Source organism: Engraulis encrasicolus, chromosome 11 (assembly GCF_034702125.1).
Source record: "Engraulis encrasicolus isolate BLACKSEA-1 chromosome 11, IST_EnEncr_1.0, whole genome shotgun sequence".
Lineage (NCBI taxonomy): Eukaryota > Metazoa > Chordata > Actinopteri > Clupeiformes > Engraulidae > Engraulis > Engraulis encrasicolus.
The window spans coordinates 41,548,983-41,558,982 of NC_085867.1; the positions used below are offsets into that span (position 1 = coordinate 41,548,983).

Consider the following 10,000-nt stretch of genomic DNA (forward strand, 5'->3'; position numbering starts at 1 on the left):
TTTGTCAAGACATTAGGGGTGCATATTACACTTCCGACCTGAAAACGCGGATTCACACTTTCAGCGTACTATGTTTGAATTTACCCACAAAGGCCAAGGGTGAAAGTAGTAGCCTATTCATGTCTTACAGGTGCTACCCACCCTCCCCCCTCTCTTTACTGTAACACTCGACTAATGTAAACATTTTGGTTTGGCTTTAAAAGACGCCATTTTCCCTAAGGTACCATATTAAGCTCACCATTCTCATCAAGATATGACATACAGCAGGGGTAATCAATTTCTTTTTTTTGAATTGAGCCATGTGTGTGTGTGTGTGTGTGTGTGTGTGTGTGTGTGTGTGTGTGTGTGTGTGTGTGTGTGTGTGTGTGTGTGTGTGTGTGTGTGTGTGTGTGTGTGTGTGTGTGTGTGTGTGTGTGTGTGTGTGTGTGTGAGTGTGTGTGGGGGGGGGGGGGGGGGGTGGGGGGGGGGGGGGGGGTGGCTACACATGTGAGACAGGATGAGTTAACAGCACAGCTCAGCAGGCAGCCCTGTCTCAGCTGGTCCATGATGTTCACTTCATCCCATTATCTGTGAACCAAAAGCTGAGCATTGACAGTGTCATAACTGTGAACCCACCAATGAGCACATGCATGGTGCAGCACTAGGCTATAGTCTGTTGTAGGCTAAGTGCCAACAGTATTTAGCCTAGTAGACACTTGTCCATATGGGCTAAGAAATGAGGACAAAGTAGGCCTAGTTTGTTGGATTAAATTCCTGGTAAAGTAATGATGAATTTCCTGAATTTCCCCTGGGGATCAATAAAGTTACTCTACTACTCTACTCTACTATTGTTGAAGCTGATATCGGCATTGTCGCTTTTCCCCCTCACATTCTCGCTCGCCGCAATGGCCCATCACCAACCATTTTTACTGCGACACAGTCCAAGTTAACTAGAACTTCGTTTGCACAGTCATTAATCCACGTCTTGTTCATTATATTAGGCTACTAGACTATTCGCCAGCACGCTGTCAATTAAACATGGCGTTAGCGCTGCAGAATGTCAGTTATGGCAACGAGGCAAACTTGTTCTGCGCTTCTACAGTGTAGGAAAAAGTAATGCCCTATCCAACATGTCTCATTTTTCCCGAACGAATATGCGCCTCGCGCCATGCTCTTGTCTCCCTGTTCTCCCCAATCGCCCTCTCCTCCCCCACAAAGGCACTTGTATGCTGTCCATGCCTCTTCAAAAAGATTAAGTTCACTGTCCAGGTCATAGATTGTAGCCAAACAAAGTTCTGGATCTATGTTTCCTGATTTTTGTTAATTTGGAAAACAGGGTTACATCCCAGTTCTCCAGTGCTGGCGTCGTAGCTCTAACGTGTCATTTCCAAGCAGCGGTAATTGCGACTCCAAACTCCCCCAAAATATAACAAAGCATGTAGTTCGAACTGTGAGAAACACAAGATAAAGCGGTGTCGACATCACGAGATACAAGGTTCGCGCGCGCAAGGATTGGGCTGGGAGCAGCACGCGAGAGGGAACATGCTTTTTATCCACGGGAGCCGACCCATGCCCATGTCTTGCGCTGCTCAGCAGTAGCTTGCAACCTCTACCTCGCATTACATTTAAACTTCACGATAGGCTGCATTAAAGATTGCGTTTGAACTGGTGTGGCTGACATGATAGTGTGTCAAGGCTGAGTTTTAAAACTTTCAAGGAACAGGTATGGCATTATCTTACCATTTGACATATGGGACACTGCTACTCTGCGTTCAGCTGGATGAGGCGGTATTCCAGGAATCAAAGATAGCCCTGATGTCCTTAAAAATGTTCCGATTCAAGTCATCGAACAACAAGCAGTGAGGTTCGGGGCGCATAGCTTGTTTATAGCCCTCAAGCGCAAGCTTCGCGGGAAGCAGTGTTGCTTGCGCTCAGTTTCTTCAAAGTTTTTCCAATAGCCATGAAGTATTCCTCATCTCGCGCCTTGACCAATTATTTGACAATGTTGGTCGTTTGTCTTGTCTCTTTGCAAGACTGTCATGAATAGGCTATAGGCTAAATTATTTCCCTTTGGAACCATTCACCCAGCATCTAAAGTAGGCAACCGGTGGAGCTCTTTTGATGAATGCAAGACCAAGTGTTCTCTGCTCGCCGATTTTCGATTGCATGCTGGAAGACTAAGACATGTATAAACGTGTCTTTTTCTATTGATTCTAATACTCAACCGATGGTGGCTGGTCAATGCAAAGAATGTTACCGAGAGGTTACTCTTTCTAGACTGAGAAGCGCGAGCTTAACATGCATTTTCAGCGCGTGGAGTTGTGGTCGTGATATAGCCCTGGGATATCAAGCCATAGCCTACGGACACACCTTCCTGGGTTGGGGAAACTTAAAAGCAGGCCATATTCGTAACGTTTACCTCGCCACATATCCATCATAACGTGGTTTTGTCCGCGATGGTGGAAATTATTCGCAAGGCTGACCTTCACTTTGAAGTGACTGACTCGCAAGCATATGTGTGGGAGCGGAACATAGCCTACTGTAACTGCCTTCGGGGGCTGAAGGCAAGCGCATTCATAAAGGACAGGGAAAGCAAAACGGATAGGCGTACTCTTTAATAAAACAAACAACAATAGATTAAGTCCTGTGGTTCGGTTATGTCAGCAGTGTGTGCTTTTTTATTTCAACTGCTTAAATAGCCTAATGTTCAACAATCAATGTCCATCACCATTTAGCTAAAATATTTAGACAATTGGTTCTCACTGAATTTCTGTCGTAAGCGTGGGGGGGAGAGCGAGAGCTTCACGTGTGTAGCCTACATACTCGTGTTGCACATCACAGCGCCCCACCACACACTTCCTACACCATTGATAGAAAATATTTGTTGATCACAGTGCAAACTTCCATAGCCTACCCTATTAAGAATGCAAAATGAGTTGGGGCTGAGAGGGAGATAAATTAACTTCCGCGATGGTTTAAAATGTAGGCTATGTTTGTTCTGGAGACTCGCAAATGGTGTTTCCAACTGTGCCACTGGTCGCTGCGTCCAGGCCAGCCGCGTCCGGCCGCATCTGGCCGTCAATGGCATAGCACCGCTTAGGACAATGACGTGATTCAAACAAAGAATGTGGGCGGGCTGTTGCATTCTGAAAACAAGGGTTGGACTTGTACTTTTTTTTTAGACCCAACATGGCAAGTCACGCCAAGTCATTGAAAGTTACAACTGTCAAGTCCAAGTCGAGTCCCGAGTCAAAGGCGTGCAAGTCGAGTCGAGTCGCAAGTCCTTTCTGATCTTGAAATTTCAAGTCGCAAGTCTTCACACGCGCTGACTCGAGTCAGACTCGAGTCCAAGTCACTGGACTCGAGTCCACATGTCTGAAGAGCACTATCAATCTTAACTCTGCATTCACCATTTCCCAAACGGTTGGTGAAAGTGTTAGCTAGCTACCCATGTTAGGGTGCCAAACATCTTATTTGAAGAGGTGTTGGTGTCTTAATAAGAAAAATATGTGATTGACACAGATGCAACAGTAACTTTAATTTACAGCACAAAAATGGTTTACTAATGTTTTCATGTTCACACTACATCTTCATCTTCACAGTCCTAGTTTTGCTTTTTGTTCATGTGTACATGAATAGCTCACGGGCACGTGGACACTGTACACTGACTTGTCTCCTTAAAAAGACATGGGGTCTGTGATGTGTGGGATTGACAGGCTGCCTTGTAGGCCTGTTGTGCTGACTGACTGACTGGGTCTCTGACCCTGCTTACAGGTATATGGATATTTTGGTAAACGCATACAGGGCATTTGGGCCTGTTGTTTACAACAAGTCAATGGAATTTCCACTACCTAAAACAAATACCTTAAAAAACTGATTTTTGTGGAGATTTCTGAAACTCACCTCTCACAAAGGTAATTTTTTATCAAAATGCCATGTAAATGGAATTAAATTATGTATACAGACCAAAAAAAAAATCTTTTTAAACATATCTGCATATGTACAACGAAGGCCTTTGCCTGCTAGTCTTTATGCCTTTGTCAGTCTGCCTCTGAGGCCTGTTGTGCTGCCTGCCTGGTTTCCTGCCTGACTCTCCTTCTGCCTGTCTGAAGAACTACCTCAGGCAGAGAGACCTGTCTCATGCCGTGTCCTTCGTTGTGCTGGCTGTGCCTGCCTGTCTGCATGGCTCTCTGTCTCTCCCTGTCTAAAGCCCTACCTCAGGCAGAGAGACCTGTCTTAGGCAGAGAGACCCGTCTCCTCCGCCCGCCCTTCACAGTCCTGCACCTGCTTCATGCTGTGGTCAACACTAGCAGTGGGGGTTTTCGGCGTGATTAACATGTTTGAGCTTCAAACAGTCAAAATCTTCGCTGCTCGTTTGTGTCAGGATGAGAGTTCCTCCTGTGAAGGCAAACATGTCTATGTCTCGTTCCCCTCACCAACCCCGTTCCCCGCCAACTGCCTTCATGAATATTTATTCCCTCGCTCTCGCTTTTGATATGTTGGAAGCAAACAGGATTAGACGGAAAAGATTGTCGTTCGTTGTGTCACTTTCAACCATCAAGGGGACTAAAAATGTCAAAGCCCCCCTTTTGGGAATGATAAACATTGTTCTTTTTTTCCCCTTCTTCTTCTTCTTCTTTTTTTCATTTTTCATTTCATTTTTGTGTCTTCCTCTTCTCTGTTTGATTTTTTTTTTTCTTCTGAGCTGACTTGTTTGGATGTAAAGGAATCAAGCATGATTCGCAGACCAAAGTCAGTCGTGTACAAAAGCTTAGGGACAGCCATATCCCACCGCCGCCTGCACATGTCTACACAGTCTGATAAAATCCTTGTTTTCATACCCAGTCCTTATCAAAGTTTGTTTTTATGCACCCAACATTTTTTGGTGTCTGTATAAATATCAATATTTACATACAAAAACATTCACAAGCCACGGTCTGTCTGCATATAGATGTTCCCGACTTCAAAAACTAAAAACTTTTCCTTTTCCTCATTGTGTAGTCCGTGAGCGATCTTTACATTCTTCTACACATTCTATATGCTGCTTCATCACCGCTATAGGCCTTGTTGTCTGATGGCCTGGCGTGCTGAGTTTCTATATCAGAAGTAATGGAAATAGTTTTTAGGCTCCTTCCGCGTCAATTCACACGCCCTCCCGAGGTGACCCTCTTCGATCCGTCTGACATACACACATACAGGTACCTTTTGACGCCAACTGGAAGAATCCCAAGTAGTAGCATCCTAAGTCTATTGGCTGTGGAGATGAGGCCTTACCTGTACAAACTTTGCATTTTACACCCACCTTTCAAGCCAGTGAATTCCATACAGACTGTAACCAGATTTGGACACCTCTAATTTTAGTTTGTAGGAAGACACATGCCCACAAATCGTCACAACCATTAGAAGTAGGATGTTATTATTTAGGATTCTTTCAGTTTGCATCAAAACTTCAGAGGTACCTGTATGTGGGATATTAGGCACCCTTGAAGAGGGTCACCTGTGGAGCTTCTAGGGCAGGGGTGGCCAACCAGACAGAGACCAAGAGCCACATTTTGTAATGTGTCATAGCAAAGAGCCACATCGGCACACAAACATCACACGGGCATATAAACATGCACACACCCACCAACATGGGCATCACCCATCCTTCTCGCACCACAGACCAGCATACACAACAACACATGGGCATGAACATCAGCCATCTCTTCCTTTCTCACACAGACACAGACACAGACACAGACACAGACACAGACACAGACACAGACACAGACACAGACACACACACACACACACACACACACACACACACACACACACACACACACACACACACACACACACACACACACACACACACACACACACACACACACACACACACACACACACAAACTGTCAGATTGATGTTACACTCCAACTTAATGGCCTGACTACAAGACAATCCTGAATATAAGATGACACCCCCCTTTTTTTTTACTGCTTCAATTTTTTTGGGGAAAGAGCTTTTTCAAGATAAAATGTTGTTTTACATAAGAAGACAAGGGTACACAGATCAAAAGTATGTTAATAAATTCTTTCATATTTCAATAAAACACGTTTCACAGCATAATATCCATGAGCACTCTTTATAACAGAGCACGAAGTAACGCGCCACAAAGACTATCCGCCTCTCTTAGCTCATTCGGGGGTTAGGCGCACAGGCACCGCTTTCTTGCGCACAGATCATCATTGGATGTCTGACGACAACACCCAAAGTTAACAAGGTGGTTCTTCAAATTGCCGTTCATTTTCCACATTAATGTTTCAGCGGGTGATGACAGGGGGCCAGGGGTAAAATCAAAGTTTCTTTTTGAGACTAAACTGAGCGCGGACAAGCGACAAGTCGATTGAAATTGTTTCCCACCTGCACGCTGTCTGCCCGCGCCGCTTTGACAATGATAGACCACGGCCGACATTCACCGCGAAAACCAGGATAGAACATTATTTTTAGCACTATTTGTCTATAGCCCGTGACGATTTTAAACTAAAAACACAATTTCACTTTTGGGTCAATAGCCATGAACACTCCTCCTAACAGAGCGCAGAGATGGCTACGCAGGACAGAGATTCTCGGCGCATCTCTGCTCCAGACGCCTTTCTCTTCATATCATTTGCACATTTATAACCGCCATATCCGAGCAATAGAATCCACAAATATGGACAGCACATTTCTTGACCTTATTTAGGAGTGATGGCCAAATCTTTCAGGTTAAAACATTTTTGCCGCTATTTTGTCTAGTCAGCGAAAGACGCGTTCACTTTTTAAAGCGTTATTTTTAGAACATAGGCTTAGGCCTAAATCACGTCTTGTATTTGCAGTAACAAATGTCACACACCAACGTGGTCATTCAGGACACATTTAGGCAAGGCCTACTACAGTACCAAGACTACAGGCCACTTATTTGCCATAGTTCTAATCAACTTTGTGTGCGCAATTCCAATGGATATTGCCTATGGGACATAAACACAAACTTGGACATGGACGCAAGAGCCGCAAGACACCAGGCAAAGAGCCGCATGCGGCTCGAGAGCCGCGGGTTAGCCACCTATGTTCTAGGGAATTGTGTGAATTCACATGGAATGACCCTTTAATCTCGTCCTATAACAGCCTCCAATACGTTGTTGAAAAACTTCTCAAGCATCTTTTAGCATTTTCCCACTCATTGATTGTGTTTGCCTCCCTATTGATCTTGAGATCTGACAGGCTTACAAATGAAAAAGAAATCGCTATCGTTCTACTCTTAAAAGAGAGAGTGTGCGTGTGTGTGAGCGAGCGATACCTTGTTTACAGTGTTGTTTGCTGTTGTTGCATGCCAAGGTGTAGCTCTGAAAAGTGAGCTGATTAGAGGATGGTTGGCGTGCAGGCAAGGTGCCTGCCTGCCTGCCTGTCGTGCCTGTGTGCGTGTCTGCGATCTATTATCTGATAGCGTTGCTAATTGTTGTTGACTGCTTTCTAAATGTCAGCTACCCACGTCTCCTGCGCTCTTGCTCGTACTCCTGCTCTCTCAGAACAATTTTTCACCACCACAACAGTGTCTGGAAAGGCCCTGTGCTGGAAGACTGGTAGCCTGGTGAGCCCTCCCTTTTAGACCCTAATTTTATTTTATAAACAAGCCAACATAATCATTCGTCTGTAGTTAATTCATTTTTGCTAACCTCCATTTAGAGTTTAGTGTTCCTTTTAGAAATGTTGTAGGAAATACATGTTCTGGTTATGTCAGTAATATAGAAGACTTCGACATTGAAGCACACTTGACTTTAACTTCACTTGACTTATAAGGAGTCAATGTTCAAATTCAAAACAATATTGCATAAAAATGTCCTGCTGTGAAGTACAATTGTTAATATAAACATCTTGTTGTTCTTTCTGTTTTTCGCTGAGTGTCCTGTGTCCTGTTATGTTGACTAGTGTAGGCCCTGGGAAAGAATTTCCATAGAGTTGCTTCATTGCAGACTCCAGTATGCTCACACACACACCCTTTGCCATTTCTCCGAAAGAGTGTGATGATGTAACATAACATAGACGTATTTTGTCATCACCGAGCTGACAAAATACCTCGTTCCGTGCCTCATATGCGAGGTCAGGGTCCCCGACTGCTATACGCCCGGCAATCTCAGCCGTGCGTTAAAAATAGCACCACTCCGAGTGAATGCCATGGCCATGTTTTGGTGTCTGACCGGCGGGCGCGTGTATGAGTGTTGACGTGTGTGTGTGTCTGTGTCTGTGTCTGTGTCTGCGTGTGCGTGTGCGTGCGTGTGCGTGTGTGTGTGCGCGTGTGTGTGTGATGAGCTGCTAGGACATGCCAGTGTGTCTGCGTCTGACTGCCCACCTGTTTTCGAATGCTGAGCCTGCTGGCCAGTCTTGACTCTTCTCCTCCTCCCAAACCACAATCTCGCCAACTCTCCACCCCCTCAAGACCCATGCCCCCCCCCCCCCCGCGCGCGCACACACACACACACACACACACACACACACACACACACACACACACACACACACGCAGACATACATGTGCGCACACACACGCACACACACACACCTTCCCCTCGGAGCAAGGCCAGGTCTCAGCCTCCTCTCCTCTCCTCTCCTCTCCCCGTTAGCACCTGATATTCATTTCAGCATTTGGTCACGGCACTTATTTTGAAATATAGGCTTGTCTCGAGGTCTCCACCTCTCTTGTTTTCTTCTATGGCTTTCCATTAATACATATTGGGATGCCCTAGATTCAAATATCGCCAGAGATATTTATTGTTGTAAGGTTTATTTGTAAAATCTTAAAACTAGTATTGCTCGACATAGCCCTGAAACAGAGCAACTGCTAGCCTTCACTGCTTCAGTAAGGTCTCTTATTCATCCAAGTCGTCTTTAATCGTTTCGTTGTATACAGCTGCACATGACCTGTCAAGAGTTTTTTTAATTATTATTTTATTTTTTGATGGGTTTCTCGTTGCGCTTCTTCTTCTTCTCCCCTTACCTACCATTGGGCTATTGCCTCCTATCATCACGCTTTGAGCTGATCTAATAATTCTCTTCCTGTGCTTCCTTACCCGCGTGTCCAGTGTTGACGCTTCCGCCATCTTTTTTATTCTACGGCTTGTTTTTCCATCTTTCCAATCAATGAATAAGTCAATAAATCATTCCAATTGAAACCTAGATGCCCTTTCATGCTTTTAGAAACGTTCACCAGGACCAGTTAACGGTGCTGCTGTCTGCCCCAGGAAAGCGCCAAGTTACCAGGTCAGTGGGGAGGAGGGCAGGGGTGGGTACTAACAACCGCGGAGAACTTGGGCGTGTGGTGGGTGGTGGAACCTGTAGGATTTTCTTACTAACAACAACAGAGGACCTGGTGGAAAATCGACCAACAGATGTGTGGAAAAGAGACTTTGGGGTTTACGGATTTGAATGAAATGGTAACTAAACGGAGTCTGTAAAGAGGAATTTTCCTTCCGGGACAAACCAACATACCGGTTCACAGTTAAACCTGACAAAGCTGTTTGTGGGGGAAAAAAATACTTCAAAAGAAATACAAAGGCTTACTTAGAGATATCTCTCCCAAGTTCAAGTGCATCTGACTGTGAGGATTCACAGTCAGATTTTCAGAGTTCTCTTCGTGTGTTTTTACAGTATTTACTCTAAATGTAGTATAAAACAGTTTGAGTGTTTGTAAGGCTTGTTTGTCAGTGTTTGTGGATGTTCAAGGTCTGTCACACATTGCTGAGATGAAGTACAGCTCTTGGTGTTCTCAGGTTGATGACAAACACACAAGGCAAAAACTGTGCGAAGGTCACCTTCATATCTGTTTCCACAACATTTTTTTCTTTGTGTGGGTAATTATGTATTCGGAAATGTGATAGATTAGTGAAGGTTACTCGGACAAAAACAAACGGCGAAAGAATTTTTTTTAAAGTAAATACGGGAAAGGCTTGATAAGGTGCCCCACAACAGCTTCTCAGTGCTTATGTATCAGTCTAGTATTGCCAT

At 44.7% G+C, this 10,000-nt stretch overlaps 1 protein-coding gene across 2 annotated transcripts in view; it reads left to right on the forward strand.

Moving 5' to 3' along the window:
• Positions 1-10,000, forward strand: part of ctif (CBP80/20-dependent translation initiation factor) — a 138,389-nt gene that overhangs the window by 84,459 nt on the left and 43,930 nt on the right. Inside the window, exon 9 of one of the 2 annotated variants that reach the window (XM_063210651.1) lies at positions 9,194-9,256. The exons of the other annotated variant lie outside the window; for it this stretch is intronic. Coding sequence (XP_063066721.1) covers positions 9,194-9,256 — 63 coding nt within the window. The remainder of the gene's footprint in view (positions 1-9,193; positions 9,257-10,000) is intronic. 2 annotated transcript variants of the gene reach the window in all.